Source organism: Anomaloglossus baeobatrachus, chromosome 1 (assembly GCF_048569485.1).
Source record: "Anomaloglossus baeobatrachus isolate aAnoBae1 chromosome 1, aAnoBae1.hap1, whole genome shotgun sequence".
Taxonomy (NCBI): Eukaryota; Metazoa; Chordata; class Amphibia; order Anura; family Aromobatidae; genus Anomaloglossus; species Anomaloglossus baeobatrachus.
Genome location: NC_134353.1, coordinates 62,828,285 through 62,851,425, shown reverse-complemented (window position 1 = coordinate 62,851,425; position 23,141 = coordinate 62,828,285). Strand labels below are relative to the sequence as shown.

Here is a 23,141-nt window from a genome sequence, read left to right as displayed (position 1 = left end):
GATTGCACAACGCCTGTCCCCTTCCCTGAGTGACAGGGAGGGGGCGGGAACGAAGCGGAGCTAGGCCGCAAAAGCCGGGGACTAGATTTATAAGCGCCGCCGTCGTAAAAGCACGGTCGGCGCTAAGTCCCCGGCGCACTACAAGTCCCAGCCGCGCCGCCGCTCCCGGAGCGGTCGGCGCGGTAGTTCCCAACACATAAAGTCACTCAGCTAAGCTGCAGTGACTCAAACCCCAGCGCGCAGCGCTACTGTCCCCGGCGCACTAGCACACCCAGCAAGTCTGGAGCGTGCGCGGCCAGTCCATAGGGGGACACAGAGTACCTGAATGTTGCAGGGCCTTGTCCCTGAACGGTACCCAGCTCCGTATCCAGCAGGTTCACTGGGTCTGTGGACGGAGCCCGGCCTCAGGGCTTGGAGGCCGGTAAGATCCCACTTCCTCAGAGCCCCTCAGGGGGATGGGGAAGGAAAACAGCATGTGGGCTCCCGCCTCCGTACCCGCAATGGGTACCTCAACCTTACAAACCGCAAGTGGGGTGAGAAGGGAGCATGCTGGGGGCCCTATATGGGCTCTCTTTTCTTCCATCCGATATAGTCAGCAGCTGCTGCTGACTAAACAGTGGAGCTATGCGTGGATGTCTGACCTCCTTCGCACAAAGCAGAAAACTGGTGAGCCAGTGATCCCACTGGGGGTGTATAGCCAGAAGGGGAGGGGCCTTACACTTTTTAGTGTAATTGCTTTGTGTGGCCTCCGGAGGCAGTGCTATACACCCAATCGTCTGGGTCTCCCAATGGAGCGCCGAAGAAATGAGAAATTAAACATCTTAGCAACAGGTGGCGATTAAACATTTACTTCTGATTTGTTTCCACAGCTCTTAAGCAGATCTATGCGTATCCATGGTGACAGATTACAAAATACCTCTACAGGGCGACCCCACCAGTCATGCGCTCCCTCGGCAGGGCGACCCCCGCCGGTCATGCGCTCCCTCGGCAGGGCGACCCCCGCCGGTCATGCGCTCCCTCGGCAGGGCGACCCCCGCCGGTCATGCGCTCCCTCGGCAGGGCGACCCCCGCCGGTCATGCGCTCCCTCGGCAGGGCGACCCCCGCCGGTCATGCGCTCCCTCGGCAGGGCGACCCCCGCCGGTCATGCGCTCACTCGGCAGGGCGACCCCCGCCGGTCATGCGCTCCCTCGGCAGGGCGACCCCCGCCGGTCATGCGCTCCCTCGGCAGGGCGACCCCCGCCGGTCATGCGCTCCCTCGGCAGGGCGACCCCCGCCGGTCATGCGCTCCCTCGGCAGGGCGACCCCCGCCGGTCATGCGCTCCCTCGGCAGGGCGACCCCCGCCGGTCATGCGCTCCCTCGGCAGGGCGACCCCCGCCGGTCATGCGCTCCCTCGGCAGGGCGACCCCCGCCGGTCATGCGCTCCCTCGGCAGGGCGACCCCCGCCGGTCATGCGCTCCCTCGGCAGGGCGACCCCCGCCGGTCATGCGCTCCCTCGGCAGGGCGACCCCCGCCGGTCATCCGCTCCCTCGGCAGGGAGACCCCCGCCGGTCATCCGCTCCCTCGGCAGGGAGACCCCCGCCGGTCATCCGCTCCCTCGGCAGGGCGACCCCCGCCGGTCATCCGCTCCCTCGGCAGGGAGACCCCACCGGTCATCAGCTCCCTCTGCAGGGCGACCCGGCCAGTCATTGTGAAGGTAGCCTGGGCTATAGATTGTTTGTTCAAATGTAATAAGATCATCTGTGTATGTAAATAATCAAAATATAGAGGTTGTTGCATAATTATCTGTGTGTCTGTATGACAATTGCACAGACGCCATAATATGATTCTAAGCTGTATGTTCAAGAAAGTTACCAAAAATGAGTGAACAGATGTATAAATAATAAACAGTGAAGCCCTTAGTGAAAGTCTTATCAGTGATTTCACACAAAGAAGGAATGTTTTAACTAGATAATCAGGCCAGAATTAATAATGAACAGAGGTATTTCATAATATACTGAGAGTATTTTATAATTACCGTATTTTTCGCTTTATAAGACGCACTTTTCCTCCCAAAATTTTGGGAGGAAAATGGGGGGTGCGTCTTATATAGCGGTACGTGGGGGGGTCCTGTCTGAGGCGATCGGGCGGCCGGGTGCCTGTGGCTGCATGCAAGCGGCCGGGTACCTGTGCTTGCGTGCGGTGGCAGCCGGGTACCCGTGGCTGTGTGCGGGCGGCAGCCGGGTGCTGTGTGCGGGCGGCAGCCGGGTGCTGTGTGCGGGCGGCAGCCGGGTGCGGGCGGCAGCCGGGTGCTGTGTGCGGACGGCAGCCGGGTGCTGTGTGCGGGCGGCAGCCGGGTGCCGCCCTCACACAGGCACTCGGCTGCTGCTCTCACACAGGCACCCAGGTGCCGCCTGCACACAGCCACGGGTACCCGGCTGCCACCGCACGCAAGCACAGGTACCCGGCCGCTTGCACGCAGGGTGAGCGGGCAGCCTGCTGGCTGCCACTCTGTGCGTGCGGGGCGGGCGGCTGTGCAGCAAGTTACCAGTTGTCCGCGGTCCCACTTTCAAATGATGGCGCCAGTGGAGCTCTTGGATGAGAGCTCCATCTGCGCACGCGCTGCTCCGGGAGTCAGCGCGTGCGCAGATGGAGCCCTTGGATGAGAGCTCCATCTGCGCATGCGTCGCTCCGGGCGCCATTACTTGAAACGGGACCGCGGACACACTGCCACCACTGAGCAGTCCCCCCCGCTGCCACCACTGAGCAGTCGCCGCCGCTGCCACCACTGAACCGGGACCGCGGACACTCACTGCACCGGCCTGCTGCACGGCTCACCCGCCGCCGCTGCTGCCGCCACCACGGACCCCACAGCTCCTGCCACCACGGACGCCACGGCACCTGCAACCACGGACCCCGCTGCCACTGACTCGCCGTGCCTCCTGTGACCCCGCTTCACCACCACTGCTGCCCCCCTCCGGTAAGAGAACACCGGAGTATAAGACGGACCCCATTTTTCTTTTACCTTTTTTTTTGTCTAAATTTGGGGTGCGTCTTATAATCCGGTGCGTCTTATAAAGCGCAAAATACGGTATGATTTTCTCACAGCTGAAATAAGGGATGTTATATGTGGGATGATCACTCCCTGTTCTTGCTTCAAGGTCGAAGTCTAATGTTGTATGGTATAATTACGAGTCTTTTAATACACGAGTCAGTCACCTATACTGGCTCAAAACAGTGAACTCGTCTCCTTGTGATCATTGTCTGATTCATTAATATCTGCGCAGATAGCTAAATTTGGACCCGTCCTTTGGATTTGCCCTGAACAAAGACTCCATTAGCAGTCTTATCTAAATTTCTCCCTTGACATCATCTGTTCCATCTACAAGGAAACCCCACTATCTGTAGTGCTGCAGAGCCCTCCCTCGGCCTCCTACCTGATGTACACTCTTCACATTGAAACGGGCCATTTGGCCTTTCTGAAAGTCCAAGACAAGATAAATGGAAAGCAGAGCAGCACAGGCCTTCACACAAGACGAGATCACCCATTTTTTCACAGAGCTAGAAAGAAAGAAAAAAATATACATAAAATAATGCAAACAATAATGGGAAAAAAAATCCACAAAACATGAATTATTTTAGGAAAGTGGGTAGAAAGGAAAAGCTACACACACGCACACACACAATTATAGAATATAGACATCCAGATGGGCTGTCTGCTTACTACAGCGATCCGGGCCATCTTTCTGAAATATATGAATGCCCAGATTTGTCATATATAGTATATATCTTCCCCCAAAAATTCCTTTACAGAATTTATCCTGCTGTGCGATCGGCTGATCTCTGTGGAACTTGGCAATGTGTCATCAAGAAGACTGTTTACATAAGGCTTCTGTTTATAATATATATATATATATATATATATATATATATATATATATATATATATATATATATATTTATTTGTTGGATTTTTTTTTAAGCGTTTGTAATTTTTTTTTTCCACATCATGATCTAATATATAAATAAAAAATATAAAAAAAAATAAATAAATAATAAAAAAAAAATAATCCTGCAATTTTCAGACTGGTCATTGAGCGGGTTTGGACATAGCTACTTCCGGGAAGAGTTTTCAGCAGGCTCATTATCACAGGCAGGATTACAGCGACAGGAAACACCACTGTACACAGCCGATAAGACATTATCTACCAATTACAATAGAATATGTCACATTTGACCCTGCTCCCCCACCTTTCACAATGACCTTTCCGCTCATTAGATGCTTCCATACAAAAGAAAGTCAGAATGACAATAGTTAAAGTACAGGTGTTATTTCCTAAATCAGGACATTAGAGTTTAAAAGTGTGAAAAGTTGCAAGATTAACAAAACTAAATAAAATAAAATAAAATATAATTCCTATAAATAAAATTCCTATAAATAAAATAAAAATCATAACTAAAATAAAATGAAATAAATCTAAAATAAAATTAAATAAAACTAAAATAAAATTAAATAAAACAAATAAAATTAAATAAATCTAAAATAAATAAAATTAAATAAATCTAAAATAAAATTAAATAAATCTAAAATAAAATTAAATAAATCTAAAATAAAATTAAATAAATCTAAAATAAAATTAAATAAAACTAAAATAAAATAAATCTAAAATAAAATTAAATAAATCTAAAATAAATAAAATTAAATACATCTAAAATAAATAAGATTAAATAAATTAAAACAAATAAAATTAGAATAAAAAAAAATAAAAGCAAAATAAAATGAAAAGAAATAAATTAAAAAAATAAAATTAAAAAAAATGAAAACAAATTGAAAATAATAAAAAAAAATATATATTAGTGATTTGGTTAAATTAAAATAAAAAAAAAACAAACACAGAAAAACCATTTTTAAACCAATGACCTTTATTAAAAGCCACAGGAGGATTACATAATTAAAAGTAACATTACAGTATTCATAACAGGCAGGACGTGTTCCAATGAGATCTGAATGAATATGCATAACAAAAACATTGTAATAAAAAAAAAGTTAAAAACAAGTGTGTACTAAATAAGCAGATTACAAAAACAATACAAATACATCATAACTAGTCAACATATAAGCAAAGTTCGCACTTAACCCTTCCCAAATCCTTCTTTATGACCCCCACAGCCAACAATGTTGTACTCAGTGCGTCCAGTCAGTAAGGTGAAACACTTAAGAATCGGGGAAAGCCAGCTCTAAACCTCAGAGTATATAATATACATATATTTTTTCAATGGCAAGAGACATATCCATTGTTGATATTAAGTCAGAAATAGTGGGCACATTCAGTATCTGGCTGCACACTTTCAGCTGATAAACTTGTGGCCCAATTCATTGTTGTATTTATGCCTGTTTTGTTAGTGTTCTTTTTTAATCTTTCTCTATTTCTGCCCTTTATGAAGTCTACTTTACATGTTAAAAACCTAAAATAGAAACAAGATGAGCAAATACCCTGCCGTAAAAACAAACAAACCCTCCAAAAAACGGAAAGCCATTCCACAGCGAGAAAGTATACCCCAACCGATGGTCCCTAATCTAGTATAACCTTACCTTGTGCCAAACGACATCAATGTAGATGAGGCACCTTGGCTCCACTGTATGGACACTCTGCCATGGGAAGCCATATACATGAAATATGCAGCCCAAGGGGAGGGGGACTGTGTCTCTGCTTTTGAATAAAGGTTTTGCTTTTTTTGTTCCATGTACAACTCCGGGGTGTACGAGATCCTAATGTAGCTTACCGGCGGGATGTCTGTATATAGTCGGTCCATCTCCCCCCATCTCCTTTGAAGTTGTCTGGCGCAAGGTGAGGTTTTAACATTAGATTAGGGACCATCCCAACTGGGGCACACCCTGTCGCGGTGGGATGACTCTGTGCTTTTTTTTTTTTTTTTTTTAATCAAGCACAATATGTAGCAAGTACCCTCTACTGCTCATATGTACTATTACTTTTGATCTACTTTTTACTGCTGGTTATGTGTTCATTTTGTTTCCATCTTCGGTTTTGTTGTTAAATGGCCACAGTGTGACTAGGCTTCTATGCGGTGCATGTACTTCTACTACAGCTCTTATTTTTGGTTTCTATTTTACATCTTTGTTTTGTTTTTTGTTCGCCACTTTGGAGTTCCCAGACGTTTTAACTCGATTCATCATTTGCTGATTTTCAAAAAGACACGACATATTGTCGCCAATTAATCCCGATATCCCCACTCTACCCAGGTGGTGATTTTCCGTACGGCAAAAAAAGAAAAGTTTCACAACATTTTATGAAACATTACTAAAAAAAAAAAAAACAAAAAAAGGGAGAATTTTTTTTTTTTACTTTGTGCAAAAGGAATACACTGAAGTGCTTCATTTTGAGGAGTTTGATATCCCACAGTAAGCGCAATAAAACTACCCAGCCCTTCCCTACCCCTTGACATAGTAATTTCTTGGCCCTGCTCAGTCTAGCTGTGGTGTAAGGCTATGCTCACAGTGCGTTTTTTAGCTGTAGATTTGCCTTAGTTTTATACAAATCCATGCTAATAAAACACTGCTTTCTTTTTCGCTCCTAATTGGGAGACCCAGACAATTGGGTGTATAGCTATTGCCTCCGGAGGCCACACAAAGTATTACACTTAAAAGTGTAAGGCCCCTCCCCTTCTGGCTATACACCCCCAGTGGGATCACTGGCTCACCAGTTTTGTGCTTTGTGCGAAGGAGGCAACACATCCACGCATAGCTCCACTGTTTAGTCAGCAGCAGCTGCTGACTATGTCGGATGGAAGAAAAGAGGGCCCATATAGGGCTCCCAGCATGCTCCCTTCTCACCCCACTTCATGTCGGAGGTGTTTGTTAAGGTTGAGGTACCCATTGCGGGTACGGAGGCTGGAGCCCACATGCTGCTTCCTTCCCCATCCCTTTTTACAGGGCTCTGGGTGAAGTGGGATTCTATCGGTCTCCAGGCACTGAGACCGTGCTCCATCCACAGCCCCTGGTATCTGCTGGACATGGAGCGGAGTATCTTCAGGGACATGGCCCTGCTACATGGAGGTACTCTGTGTCCCTGTGGGGACCGCGCAGACACACGGCAGCACTGCTGGGTGTGTTAGTGCGCCAGGGACAGCGGCGCTGTCCGCACTAGTGCCATCGCACACCACAGCGTTGCTGGGTGTGTTAGTGTATTGGGTGACTATTGCGCTAACCGCCGCTGCCATTTTTATTTAAGGCGCCGCTGGGATTTGTGGTGCGCCGGGGACTTCCGCGCCGGCCAGCACTGATATGCCGGCCGCGCTTATTAACTCGAGTCCCCGGCTTCTGGGCCTAGTCTCCCTTCGTTACCGCCCACAGGCCTGACAGTCAGGGTAGGGGCGTGACGCTGCATAGCACAGCAGCGCTGAGAGCTGGAGTATGTTTTGCATACTCCACCCCTCTCACTGTGTGCACTGTGAAACCGGATTCCCGCACTTTCTCAGGCACGCCCACGGCTTCCTTCTCTACAAGGACGCCGGCAGCCATTAGTGTCAGTTTCTGTACGATACAGAGACAAGTGTGGAAGACCCTGGCATTCTGATAGTCACACAATCGCTGCAACAGGCGTTAAGCAGCACCTGTGGTGCTAACCCCACTAGTGCAGAAGTGCACTTATAGATATGCTTGTACTATATACATTGCACTGTTTGGTCGCACGTTGTATATACCCTCCTGGATTGTGCGGAGGAGTTATCAGCATATTCTCTGTGTAAAACAAAGGTGCAGAACCACATGTTTTTCTATGCAGCCGGTACAGCATGTACGGCTATACGGCCGGCAGGTTACATAGACCCCCATTATATCCAACTCAGCCGGAGTCTCTGCTAATGGCCAGAGGATGAGGACGGTGTCTGCAGTATTTACTGACAGATTTTCTGAGACTATGGCTATGATACTAGAAGCCTAGCAGTCCGGACATGTCTCTCACAACATGGGCACTGTTGAATCATTGATCCATGGCCCCCCTCAGTGTGAACAACTAACAGCTCCGGGAATGTCACACGCATCCCAGAGTCACGGCTCTGCACAGACGTCAGTCCCAGACAGCCTAAGCGGGCTCACTATGAGATCAGGGTCCTAGCAGAAGGACTCTCTGTGTAATGAGGCGGAAGTAGCGGCTCAGGATTCTGATCCTGAGACCGCTCTCAATCTGGATACACCTAAGGTGACGCCATAGTGAATAATCTTATAGCGTCCATCAATAGAATGTTGGTTATTTCTCACCCAGCTCCTCCAGTGGAGGAGTCAGCTTCACGTATTTTTCTGGACCACTCTGCCTTCAGAGAGGCAGTCCAGGAACACCACACTTATCCAGATATGCGCTTCTCCAAACGGCTTAGGATACACGTTATCCCTGCCCCCTGACGTGGTCAAGGACTGGACCCAGTGTCCCAAGCGGCATCCTCCAATCTCCAGGCTTGTAGCTAGATCCATAGTTGCAGTGGGAGATGGAGCTGCACTTAAAGATGCCACTGACAGACAGATGGATCTCTGGTCTAAATCCATCTATGAGACTGTCGGCGCACCGTTGGCTCCAGCATTCTCACCCTTGGGGCACTCCAAGCTATTTCAGCTTGTCTTACACAGATTGACACGGTTACACGTACATCTGTGCCGCAGGTGGCATCCTTAACCTCTCAAATGTCTGCATTTGTTTCTTACGCGATTCAGGTTGCCCTAGACTCTGCGAACCGTACGGCAGTAGCCTCCGCTGCTCCGTGTTTTTAAGCAGAGCCTGGTCTGCTCGTTAAGTGAATGGAAGGCAGATTCTGCTTCCAAAACAGGTTGCTTAACCAGTTGCCTTTTTCTGCTGACCGACTGTTTGGTGAGCGTTTGGATGTAACCATTAAACAGTCCAGGGGTAAGGATTCATCCTTTCCTCAGCCCGGACACAACAAACCCCAACAGAGCAGGAGGCAGTCGTGGTTTCGGTCTTTTCGAGGCTCGGGCAGGTCCCATTTTTCCTCGTCCAATGTGGACTCAAAAGGATCAGAGGAGCTCAGATTCTTGGCGGACTCAGTCACGCCCAAAAAAGAGACAGTCTGAAAACCCGCTTCCAAGGCGGCTTCCTCATGACTTGCGGCCTCCTCTCTCCGCATCCTCGGTCGGTAGCAGGCTCACCCGCCTTGGCGATATTTAGCTGCCATAGGTCAATGACCGTTGGGTGTGAGACATTCTGTCTCACGGGTACAGGATAGAGCTCACTTCTCGTCCTCCAACTCGATTCTTCAGAACTTCTCCACCTCCCGGCCGAGCCGCTGCTCTTCTGCAAACAGGGTGCACTCTATAGGCAGAAAGAGTGATGACCCCCGTTCCTCTTCAGGAACAAGGTCACGGTTTTTACCCCAAATTATTTGCGGTGCCTATAAGAACGGGCCGTTCCGTCCCGTTCTGGATCTAAAACTGCTCAGCAAGCTCGTGGACACCAGGCGGTTCCGGATGGAATCCCTCCGCCATGTCATCGCCTCAATGTCCCAAGGAGATTTCCTAGCATCATTAGGCATCAAGGATGCTTATCCACACGTGCCGATTGATCCAGAGCACTAGCGTTTCTACGCTTCGCTATAGGAGACGAACACCTTCTGTTCGTAGCTCTACCTTCCGGCTAGCGACAGTCCCACTGGTCTTCGCCAAGGTCAGGGCAGCAGTAGTCACAGTCCTGCACTCTCAGGGTCACTCTGTGATCCCATATTTAGACGATCTACTTGTCAAGGCACTCTCTTGGGAAACATGCCGACACTGCCCGAACGTTGCGCTGGAGACTCTCTAGAGTTTTGGGTGGATCATCAACTTTTTGAAGTCAGATCCGACCCCGACCCTATCGCTAACATATCTAGGCATGGAGTTTCATACTCTCTCAGCGATAGTGAAGCTTCCGCTAGACAAACAGCATTCACTACGGGCTGCAATCTCTTCTTTAAGAACCAGTCGCACACATTGAGACGCCTCATGCACTTCCTACGTAAGATGGTAGCAATGGAGGCAGTTCTTTTCGCGCAGTTTCATCTGCGTCCACTACAATGTGACATTCTCCGCCAATGGGACGGGGAGTCGACCTCCCTCAACAGAGTCGTCTTTCTTTCTCAGGCGGCCAAGGAATCTCTACGGTGGTGGCTTCTTCCCACCTCATGGTCAAAAAGAAGGTCCTTCCTATCCCCATCCTGGGCGATAGTTACGACAGACGCGAGTCTATCAGGGTGGAGAGCAGTTTTTCTCCACCACAGCGCTCAGGGTACGTGGACTCAGCAAGAGTACACCCTTCAGATCAATGTTCTTGAACACAGAGCAGTGTATCTTGCCCTACAAACCTTCCAACAGCAGCTGGACAGCAAGCAGATCCGACTTCAGTCGGACAACTCCACAGCGGTGGCATACATCAACCACCAAGGAAGAACGCGCAACCGGCAAGCCTTCCAGGAAGTCCGGCAGGTTCTGATGTGGGTGGAAGACACGGCATCCACCATATCCACAGTTCACATCCCAGGCGTGGAAAACTAGGAAGCTGACTTCCTAAGTCGCCGGGGTGTGGCCGAAAGGGTATGGTCTCTTCACCCGGACGGGTTTCGGGAGATCTGGCGCCGCTGACAAAGGCCGGACGTCGATCTAATGGCGTCACGGCACAACAACAATGTGCCAGCTTCATGGCACGGTTTCACAATCATCGAGCTCTGGCGGCAGACGCCTTAGTTCAGCATTGGTCGCAGTTCCAGCTACCTTATGTGCCACCTCTGGCATTGTTGCCCAGAGTGCTGCGCTAGATCAGGACCGACTGCGGCCGCGCCATCCTCGTCGCTACAGATTGGCCGAGGATGTTGTGGTTCCCGGTTCTGTGGTGCCTCACGGTAGGCTAACCGGGGGCACTACCAGACCAATCAGACTGGCTGTCTCAAGGGCCATTCTTCCATTTGAATTCTACGGCCCTCAACCTGATGGTGTGGCATTGAGTCCTGGAACCTAGTGTCGTCAGGATTTCCTCAGGACGTGGTTGCCACCATGAGACAGGCTAGCATACCAACGTCCGCCAAGATTGACCACAGGACGTGGAAGATATTCTTATCTCGGTGCTCGGCGCAGGGTGTTTCTCCCTGGCCGGTTGCATCGTCTATGTTTCCTTCCTTCCTGCAATCTAGGTTGGAAAAAGGGTTGTCGCTCAGTTCCCTTTAGGGACAAGTCTCAGCGCTATCTGTATTTTTTCAGAAACGACTTCCTCAGGTACGCACGTTCCTACGGGGAGTTTGTCGTCTCAGCACTCCGTACAAGCGGCCGTTAGAGCCCTGGGATCTGAACAAGGTTCTAGTTGCTCTCCAGATGCCGCCTTTCGAGCCTTTGAAAGAGGTCTCCCTTCCCGCTTTTCTCGGGAAGTGGCCTTCTAGTAACGGTCTCGTCTCTTAGGAGAGTTTCCGAGCTAGCAACGCTCTCATACAAATCTCCCTTCCTGGTCCTTCACCAGGACAGGGTAGTTCTGCGTCCGATTCCGGAATTTCTCCCTAGGGTGGTATCCCACTTTCATATCAATCAGGATATCACCTCACCTTCTTTGTGTCCTCGTCCAGTCCATCAATTTCAGAAGGATTTGCATCTGTTGGTTCTGGTGAGAGCACTCAGGTTCTACTTCCCGCATGGCGCTCCTGCGCCACCCGGATGCACTCTTTGTCCTTGTCGCTGGTCGGCGTAAACAGTCGCAAGCTTCTGAATCCACCCTGGCTCGGGGGATCGAGGAACCAATTCTTGAAACCTACAGTTCTACTGGGCTTCTGGTTCTCTCAAGGCTGAAGGCCCATTCTACCAGAGCCGTGGGTGCATCCTGGGCATTACGGCACCAGGCTACGGCTCAGCAGGTGTGTCAGGCACCTACCTGATTGAGTCTGCATACTTTTACCAAGCATTTTCAGGTGCATACCTACGCTTCGGCAGACGCCAGCCTAGGTAGATAAGTCCTTCAGGCGGCGATTGCCCACCTGTAGGAAAGGGCTGTTTGACAGCCCTATCACGAGGTATTCTTTTACCCACCCAGGGACTGCTTTTGGACGTCCCAATTGTCTGGGTCTCCCAATTAGGAGCGAAAAAGAAGAAGGGAATTTTGTTTACTTACCGTAAATTCCTTTTCTTCTAGCTCCAATTGGGAGACCCAGCACCCGCCCTGTTTTCTCGGGGTTTTTCTGTTTTTTCGGGTACACATGTTGTTCATGTGGTATGGTTCAGTTCTCCGATGTTTCCTCGGATTGAATTGGTCTTTAAACCAGTTATTGGCTTTCCTCCTTCTTGCTTTGGCACTAAAACTGGTGAGCCAGTGATCCCACTGGGGGTGTATAGCCAGAAGGGGAGGGGCCTTACACTTTTAAGTGTAATACTTTGTGTGGCCTCCGGAGGCAATAGCTATACACCCAATTGTCTGGGTCTCCCAATTGGAGCTAGAAGAAAAGGAATTTACGGTAAGTAAACAAAATTCCCTTCTTTTACAGTCCCAGCAAAGTCTATTAGATTTCTGAAATCTCATACACACAAAACACACACACACACAAAAAACACACAAAACACACACACACACACACACACACACACACACACACACACACACACACACACACACACACACACACACACACAAAACACACACACACAAAACACACACACACACACACACACACACACACACACAAAACACACACACACAAAACACACACACAAACCAAACACACACACACACAAACCAAACACACACACACACAAACCAAACACACACACACACAAACCAAACACACACACACACAAACCAAACACACACACACACAAACCAAACACACACACACACACACACAAACCAAACACACACACACACACACAAACCAAACACACACACACACAAACCAAACACACACACACACACACACACAAACCAAACACACACACACACACACACACAATCCAAACACACACACACACACACAAACCAAACACACACACAAAACACACACAAAACACACACACAAAACACACACACAAAACACACACACAAAACACACACACACAAAACACACACACACAAAACACACACACACAAAACACACACACACAAAACACACACACACAAAACACACACACACAAAACACACACACACAAAACACACACACACAAAACACACACACACAAAACACACACACACAAAACACACACACACAAAACACACACACACAAAACACACACACACAAAACACACACACACAAAACACACACACACACACCAAACACACACACCAAACACACACACACACACCAAACACACACACACACACACCAAACACACACACACACACACACAAAACACACAAACACACAAACACCTGCAGATTTTTTCCTGTTTTGTCAAATACCTGCATTTTTGCTGCATATTTCAAAGAACGAACGTGTCAATTCTTTGCAGCGTTTCTGCAATGTTTTTTCATTGATACAACAAAAAAAAACAACAAAAAAACGCAGCAAAACCGCAGATGACTCACAGCAGATTTCCTGCGACAAGATCAGGTTTTGGTCAAGAAAAAAAAAAATGCTGCAAAAACGCCGTGTGAACATAGTCTTACACGAGCGTATATCCTCTCATGGGAGAGAATCGGATGGAATATGCAGAGGACACTCAACTCAAACTGCTCCGACTGCAAGCAGAGAGTCATTTACTGTGATCCGATTCTTTCACATGCGAGATTCTTGAGAACAGGTGCGGAGAAGAGGAGAGTATAATTTCTCCATCTTCTCCATTGTCCATGTCAGCGTAAAGACTAATATTTTGCACACACCCATAGGCTTGGTGTGATTGTTTTCTCATACTGAATCAGCACTACCACATGGTATAACATGGAAGAGAGTACTAACCAAAAAAAAAAAACCCCAAAACATTGGATAGCCCTCGTGATTGTTATACGATCGTGTGAGCGAGCCCTCGTCCATGTTATACGATCGTGTGAGCGAGCCCTCGTCCATGTCATACGATCGTGCGAGCGAGCGAGCGAGCCCTCGTCCACGTTATATGATCGTGCGAGCGAGTCCTCGTCCATGTTATACGATCGTGCGATCGAGCCCTCGTCCATGTTATACGATCGTGTGAGCGAGCCCTCGTCCATGTTATACGATCGTGTGAGTGAGCCCTCGTCCATGTTTTACGATCATGCGAGCGAGCCCTCGTCCATGTTATACGATCGTGCGAGCGAGCCCTCGTTCATGTTATACGATCGAGCCCTCGTCCATGTTATACGATCGAGCCCTCGTCCATGTTATACGATCGTGTGAGCGAGCCCTCGTCCATGTTATACGATCGTGTGAGCGAGCCCTCGTCCATGTTATACGATTGTGTGAGCGAGCCCTCGTCCACGTTATATGATCGTGCGAGCGAGCCCTCGTCCATGTTATACGATCGTGTGAGCGAGCCCTCGTCCACGTTATATGATCGTGCGAGCGAGCCCTCGTCCATGTTATACGATCGTGCCCTCGTCCATGTTACACGATCGTGTGAGCGAGCCCTAAAATGTATAAATTCTGAGGTCCTTTCAGAGTATCTAGGAAAAACCAGCCTGGTGTCCTCCAAGGCCAGCCTCCATTTCTCAGCAGATATGGTCCCGGCCTCCGCCTGGTCTCTGTGGGCCAGCTCAGTACTTTTGTCACACAGGAGTCGCACCTGTCCGAGGGAGGAATTGGAGGTACTGCAGATAGCAAGAAATCTGTAGAGCAGGTGGACTTGTAGGAAGCGGAAGAAAAAAAAAAATTGTTAGGGATGTTAAATTCCTGCTCTACAGTTTTGTAATGTTTTAAAGGGAACCTGTCACTAGATTTGGGGCCAATAAGCTGCGGCCACCACCACCGGGCTCTTATATACGGCATTCTAACATGCTGTATATAGGAGCCCAGGCCGCTGTGTAGAACATAAAAAAACACTTTATAATAATCACCTAAACTGTCGGTGCGGTGTAGGCCGATCGAATGGGTGTGTCCGTTCTCCGGTATCGGAGCCTCCTCTTTCGTCCATCTTTGTCCTCAGTCTTCTGAATCCGGGGTGCATGATGTGTCCTGTATCGTGCACACTCGCCGGCATTGAGGTCCTGCGAAGGCGCACTTTGATCTGTCTTGAGCAGGGCTGATCAAACTATTGTAGTGCGCCTGCGCAAGACCTCAATGTCGGCGAGTGTGTATGACGTAGGACGTGTCATGCACCCAGACTTCAGAAGAAGGAGGACAAAGATGGCCGAAAGAGGAGGTGCCGATACTGGAGAACGGAGACACCCATTCGACCAGTCTGCACCGCCCAGTAGGTATTATAAAGTGATTTTTACGTTCAACACAGCGGCCTGGGCTCTTATATACACATGTTAGAATGCTGTATATAAGAGCCCACTGGTGGAGGCTGCAGCTTATAGTCACCAAATCTGGTGACAGGTTCCCTTTAAAGCCACTTGCCATATAGATCAGGCCCAAATATACACTGGTCCACTCTCCAGCCCCCACGATGAGGGGTACAGTGAACAACCTCGACCACTGCCCAGACCAATAACGGCTTTGGATACCATTTAGGTCTTCGCAATTCAATTGATGATCGACACAGTATATGCAATGAGTGAGCGAGGTCCGGGTCATATGGACCTCTGAGTCCCCTCAATCCCACCTGTACAAATAGAAGAGCCCAGCAATACACCTTGAGGCCTCGTGTCAAAGGCTAGAATTTCGCTATGGATCCTGGCTCTACGACCCCACCAGATAAAGGAGAGACGGAGGTAAGCTGGACGTATCGCAAGGATTGAAGAATTGAAAATATTTTGGGCATAAATCGGTTTATGTAGACAGATTACCATGGCAGATGGCGGCAGATTAGCTATTCTTCATGTTTCCAGACACCTGAACTCTCAGACATGTAAATATGAAGAGTAATCCTCTTCAAGGGGAGTATCACTGCCTTCGTGGGTTTTCAGGCCTGAAAAAAGGCCAAATTTGTCTATAAACCCCACCCATGCTGACGATAAAGATTCATCAATCACTGAAGGGTATCATCAGCATGGAGGCCCAGATTATCACGTATTTGGTCCGGGATAAATCCTTGGATTGCTTGAGAGGAAACCGTAAGAGCGGCTAGTGACCGTATAAGACATTGGAGACTGTGGACATCCCCGACGTGTACACCAAGAGGTGGACCATCGAATAGATCACCATTGACCTGGACTTGTGTAGAGTAGTTTTAACCACTTGCATATTTGTTAAAAATATTTATAAAAACCTTTAAGTTTTTTTTTTCTAATGACATTCATTCTAAACTCTCGGCTTTCTCTAGGGATTGTCGCTTGAAGATGATGCTAGAAACGCTTCCCTTAGAGGACGTAGGGCGGATGAAGAGGCTACATCCACAGAGAACAACTGAGCGCACAGGAGGATAAACATCAAAAACGGTTTCTCATCATCACACCGGCCGGAAGTTTTGCAAATTATTTTTGGAACCACAAAAGTATGTATGTATCTCCAAACTGTGGTTTTACAGTTCATGGCGACTCACTCGGGCATGCTGGGAGTTGTAGTCTTAAAACAGATTGAAGATCAGTGATGGGATATAAAAATTAGGGAAAATAAACCAATTTAGATTGGAAGAAGATGCACTGAACTGTTTGGACCGTTAAGCCCACCAACAACATGTAACGTTTCGACCCCTATATTTGGGTCTTCATCAGACACAATAGATTCTTGTGTAGGGATATGCCTTTTAAAGGGAACCTGTCAGGTGCATTATGCACCCAGAACCATGAGCAGTTCTGGGTGGATATTGCCAATCCCTGCCTAACCGTCCCTGTATACACTAGCGTAGATAAAGGGATATTTAGAAAAGGATTTATTTTATCGTATGCTAATGAGCGAGGGCACTAGTCCCCTGGGCGTTAGTTCCCCCGGCTAATCGGCCCCATTAGCATGTTAGCACACCCACAGGGGCATGCTAACATGCTAATGAATGTGCATCATCAGAGGATGATCTCACTCACCTCTCCACCGCCAGCACGGCCAACACTGGATTTCGGCTCAGTGCGCATGACCCCGGAGTTTGGATCATGCGCACTATGAAGCTGGGTGCACACGTCCTGGCTTCAAACTGAAGTATTGCGCATGACCCAAACTCCAGGGTCATGCGCACTGAGCCGAAGTCCAGCGTTGGACGCGATGGCGGTGGAGAGGTGAGATCATTCTCTGACGTTGCACATTCAATAGCATGATAGCACACCCACAGGGGCGTACCAACATGCTAATGGGGCCAACTAATGCCCAGGGGACTAGTCCCCGCAGTCATTAGCACACAATAAAAGATCTTTAAAAATACTTTTCTAAAGATCTCTATCTATGCTACTAGGTACAGGGACGGTTAGGCAGGGATTAGTAATATGCACCCAGAACTGCTTGTGGTTCGGGATGCATATTGCACCTGACAAGTTCCCTTTAAGATAGTGTCACTTGCAAAATCACAGATTTATAGATAAATCAGATTGCTATAGCTCTCCATTACATCTACACAGTACAGCAGTGTCTTACATGCAGAAAGGCACCATCCTAAAGGCATATCCCTACACAAGAATTTATTGCGTCTGATGAAGACCCAAATATAGGGGTCGAAACGTAATTTTTTTTTTTTTAATTTGCCTGAATAATAAAGTCCTTAAATCTATTTTGGTGTGCCAAGTAATGACTGTTTTGAACGCTTCTTGAGCTTACATAATTCCAACCGTGGCATATACCTTTAATCTCGGGGAAGGGGGGGGGGTCTGACCGCAGGGAGCGGCACAATGGGGCACTTTTATCTAAGCTACAATGGGTCAGCAGTGCACTTGCGTGACTGCCGCTCCGTTCAGTCTCTATGGCGCTGTGGAGCGCTGCACTTGGCTTTTTTTCCGTTAACCTCTTAGAGAATGAATGGTGCAGCATTCGGACGTCGGGTGCTTTCACACATCCGGCATTTCGCCGGTTTGCAGGATCTATCACACTCCAATACAGTGTAATGCAGTACAATTTCATCGTGGCAAGCTCCGGTCACATGACAGCATGTGACCGGAACTTACCGCGATGACATTGTACCGTATTGCACTGTACTGGAGTGTGATGGCTCCGGCAAACCGGCGAAATGCCAGATGCGTGAAAGCACCCTTACCTGTCGCTCCATCTTGCATTGTGGACAAAAGTTCCCTGTTCTGCGAATCGATACGGGTCCCAGTGGTCAGACCCCTACTGATCAATAAGTTATCAGCCCTGTGAATAAGTGATCACTTCTTTTCCCTTTCCATTATACCCTGAATGGGGGAGGGGTGGGTTTGAGGGTTCTCAGGATCAATCAGGGGGCCATACTATTGGCTGGTGCCACGAAATGTAAGGTGGTCATGTGTTACCAGGCACACAAGTTCCTTTTTTCCTTTTTCAGACTTCTTGCACAGTAACGATTCATCGGCACTTTCCGAAGGGGACTCAGATCTTTCATCAGACACCTGCAACAGAAGACAGACCTGGTTGAAAAAAAATCACCAAACGACTGACGCCGCCATTTACAAAGTCAACACGGGGAATGGTTATAATAATTCTGCCACTGTATTAGGGCTAACACGTGACCAAATACCACCATATAGTCCCCAGCCTGACACCACACATAAATCTAAAAATACAGCGGAAAGGTACGTACCTCGTTCTCAATCATAGACACAGGAGATGAACTCTTGCTCACAGCCGGCGTGACCGAGGCCAAGTCAGAATTGCGGCCCCTCTTCTTCAGTGGCTTACAGGCATCAGACAGGTTCTGCATTGCTGCAAAGAGACAGTCTTCATTTACTCCTCCCTTGATAAAGCATCTCGCGAAACGCGCGTTGGGCTGCGTGTGGGGACTTCCACATGGGCGAGTTCTGCACTATATGGTCGCATTAGGCGATAAATATATGGATTTCTTGTGCCTGATATATGATATTGATCACTTGTATTTAAACATCTATTCAGTCATTTATTAATGCATTTGATCTGCATTATATGTACTTTGAATCACCATTGTCATTTGGTTGTTCCCCTGCTTGGGGTGTACTTATATACTCCTTGTCACCTCAATTGTATTATTATTTGCTATGTGTGTTTTTTAATTTATCCCAATAAAATTTTTTATATATTTTATTCCTTTTGGGCTATTTGATCTGGTTGCTCTGGCCACATATATTGTTTTCTACTGCAGCACTAGTTGACCCAACAATTAAAGGGAATCTGTCACCAGGTTTTTGCTCCCCCAACTGAGCGCAGCATAATGTAAAAAGAGACCCTGATTCTAGCGGTGTCACTTACTGAGCCGTTTGCTGCCATTTTGATGAAATCAGTTCTCTCTGCTGCAGATCTAGCAGTTATATAAAGCTGATGAATATGCTGGACTACCTGCAGCACGTCAAGTAGTCCTGTATTGATAATGCCCTGCTGATTAAACCGCGATTTTATTTAAAACTACATGAAGCAGCCCAGTAAGTGACACATCGCTGGAATCAGGGTCTCTGCCCCTACGTTATGCTGCTCTCAGATTGGGTGGCAAAAACCTGGTGACAGATTCCCTTTAAGTGATTTTACAGTAAATGACTTATCCGAACCAGGGAAAAAAAAATATGACTAACAATGGTGGCATTTAGGAAGGAATCCGGTCATCGGTTTAATACTACGGGCAACATTAAATCCAGACAGGGTCCCTCATTTTACGGATGGTCCATGACTATCAGACGTGTAAAATGTATCTTTATGTATTAAAGTGACCCTATACACATTGGTTGGGGAAAGCAAAGAGGATGACCGTGTCCCTTTAATAGTACAGACCACTGCAAGGAAAATTAGCGGCTGACCACCTCCTCGTCAGGAATATTTGGCCATCAGTGATCGGATATTATGTGCAGAAACCACCCCTATAATAATATAGCATATGGTGATACTACCAAATTTGCCAAGTGGTCTTCTTAAAGAAGATGGTCAGTATAGGTCACATGATCAGGATAAGGAGGGGGTTCGTTACCTGTCTGGATCCTAACGGAGACTCTTTCTCGGCCTCTAGAGTGTCTGGAGGTCTTTTCGTTACTGGTCTCCACTTTCTAGAGAAGGGGGGGGGAAATAAAATAAAATATGGGCATTTATCAATATTGCTAAACCTTACAGTATATTAGCATGTTGAAACCTTATTTCTGTAAAGTCAAAGCCTGCACAAAACGAGGAGCCGGATTGTGCGACACGGGAGGGGGCAATATATGATTACACCCGGTATACGGTGTACACCTGGCCATGGCTGCCATCTAGTGGAAAGACTGCAGAAGAGCAGGGTACAACCAAAAGCTACGCAAACAGGAAGTGATATGACGCTGTATGATGTAGGGGGGAGGGGAGGAGGGAGAGACCAAAAAAAAAAAAATCCAAATCTGCAACGACTGAAGAGAAAGGAGAAAGACGAGCTCATCATGGCTGTATTCATATATGGATACCAGACCGTTTAATATTGCAGCTCGTATCCATTGACGAGAACGAGGATAAGCTGCGATACAAGATGCAGTCTGTTCCCGGGAGTGAAAGGGGGATGGAGAAGAAGGAAGAAGGAGAGAAAAAAAAAAACGCAGGAGGAGCATTTTATTTTATTAAGTCTCCCTTATAGGGTTACAGGTGTCTGGAGGGGGGGGGGGTGGTATGTAAAGTCTGGGGTCTATCCTGTACATTCTTACTAAAAAAAAAAAGATGCATTTGCTGCAGAATTACAATACGAATGTGTTTGCACCTTTTTTTTTTTTCTATGGTAAAGCCGAGAGTTGGCAGGAATTAAAAAAAAAAAAAAAAAAAGTTCTCCGTAGTCTTGAAGCAATTCGTTTGGCTCCACATTTCTATGGTCCTTGCTGTGTGCAGCCATAACTGTGTACACCGGGGGGATTCAGCCCACCAGATCACAGGCTATTATACAAACTGGCACAACATATACAAAGAACGAAAAGGTATAAAACAAGGTATGGCGATATGGTTGCTCCTCAAGCTTGTGGATGGGTGCGGGAGGGTATGTTGTCTTGTGGATAGTGATATTGCAGTTGGGGGGGCTTCATTGATCAGGTAGAGGTTTACACAGTTAAAGCTTTAAGGGATTTAAAAATAAATAAATTTCTACTTAGATATGTTTTGTTTTCTTTCAAGAGTTTTGAAGCGATTTCTCAGTCTTTACTTTGACCTCAACTTCCTCCCCCACACAAAAAAACCCCCCCAAAAAATAAAAAAACAACTGGGTGCACATTCCCTGATCTGTCTTTTTCGGAGCTCTTAAGTTAAAATTCATGTCTGACCACGCTCCTGTGAAAACCAGCTTGTGGCCAGCAAACAGACTGATATCCTCAATATGGAGTAATTCTGATAATGTGATCACTATATTGCAGGTTCGAGACCCCTAAGGAGACTATTAAATGTGGTATAAAGTAGAAGAAAAAAAGAGGTATTAAAGGATATGAAAAAAAAAATGCATATTTGGTATCGCTGCATTCGTATGTGTGAGAAAGTGTGTGTGTGTGTAAAATCTGTGCCTGATGTATGTGTGTGTGTCTGTATAAGTGTGTATAAGTGTGTGTGTATATAAGTGTGTGTGTGTGTGTGTAACTGTGTGTGTGTAAGTGTGTGTGTGTAAGTGTGTGTGTAAGTGTGTGTGTGTGTAAGTGTGTGTGTGTGTGTGTGTGTGTGTGTGTGTGTGTGTGTGTGTGTGTGTGTGTAATCTGAGTGTGCAGCCCATTAAAAACGAAACCAGTTTTCTCTCAATATAAGTGAAATTTTGCATGGCCAGTCAATAAACACCTGGCTGAACATACTTTTAATTTTGCCCCCAAATTTAGGCTCTATAGAAATAAAGGAGAAAGAAGGGAATTTTGTTTACTTACCGTAAATTCCTTTTCTTCTAGCTCCAATTGGGAGACCCAGACAATTGGGTGTATAGCTATTGCCTCTGGAGGCCACACAAAGTATTACACTTAAAAGTGTAAGGCCCCTCCCCTTCTGGCTATACACCCCCAGTGGGATCACTGGCTCACCAGTTTTAGTGCCAAAGCAAGAAGGAGGAAAGCCAATAACTGGTTTAAAGACCAATTCAATCCGAGGAAACATCGGAGAACTGAACCATACCACATGAACAACATGTGTACCCGAAAAAACAGAAAAACCCCGAGAAAACAGGGCGGGTGCTGGGTCTCCCAATTGGAGCTAGAAGAAAAGGAATTTACGGTAAGTAAACAAAATTCCCTTCTTCTTTGTCGCTCCATTGGGAGACCCAGACAATTGGGATGTCCAAAAGCAATCCCTGGGTGGGTAAAAGAATACCTCATGATAGGGCCGTCAAACGGCCCTCTCCTACAGGTGGCCAACCGCCGCCTGAATGACTTATCTACCTAGGCTGGCGTCTGCCGAAGCGTAGGTATGCATCTGATAATGCTTGGTAAAAATAAGTAGACTCGACCAGGTGGGTGCCTGACACACCTGCTGAGCCGTAGCCTGGTGCCGTAATGCCCAGGATGCACCCACGGCTCTGGTAGAATGGGCCTTCGGCCTTGAGAGAACCAGAAGCCCAGTAGAACTGTAGGTTTCAAGAATTGGTTCCTCGAGCCCCCGAGCAAGGGTGGATCTGGAAGCTTGCGACTGTTTACGCCGACCAGCGACAAGGACAAAGAGTGCATCCGGGTGGCGCAGGAGCGCCATGCGGGAAGTAGAACCTGAGTGCTCTCACCAGAACCAACAGATGCAAATCTTTTTGAAATTGATGGACTGGACGAGGACACAAAGAAGGTGAGGTGATATCCTGATTGATATGAAAATGGGATACCACCTTAGGGAGAAATTCCGGAACCGGACGCAGAACTACCCTGTCCTGGTGAAGGACCAGGAAGGGAGTTTGTATGAGAGCGTTGCTAGCTCGGAAACCCTCCTAAGAGACGAGACCGTTACTAGAAGGCCACTTCCCGTGAAAAACGGGAAGGGAGACATCCTTCAAAGGCTCGAAAGGCGGCATCTGGAGAGCAATTAGAACCTTGTTCAGATCTCAGGGCTCTAACGGCCGCTTGTACGGAGTGCTGAGAAGACAAACTCCCCG

The 23,141-nt window shown here is 47.5% G+C and overlaps 1 protein-coding gene across 1 annotated transcript in view; it reads right to left on the bottom strand.

The window, feature by feature from the left end:
- NSD2 (nuclear receptor binding SET domain protein 2) overlaps positions 1-23,141 on the bottom strand; it is a 235,518-nt gene that overhangs the window by 123,258 nt on the left and 89,119 nt on the right. The window contains exons 9-12 of the mRNA XM_075346808.1: positions 20,061-20,136; positions 18,714-18,835; positions 18,427-18,522; positions 3,416-3,539 (exon numbers count right to left, since the gene is read on the bottom strand). Of these exons, the coding sequence (XP_075202923.1) occupies positions 3,416-3,539; positions 18,427-18,522; positions 18,714-18,835; positions 20,061-20,136 (418 nt within the window). The remainder of the gene's footprint in view (positions 1-3,415; positions 3,540-18,426; positions 18,523-18,713; positions 18,836-20,060; positions 20,137-23,141) is intronic.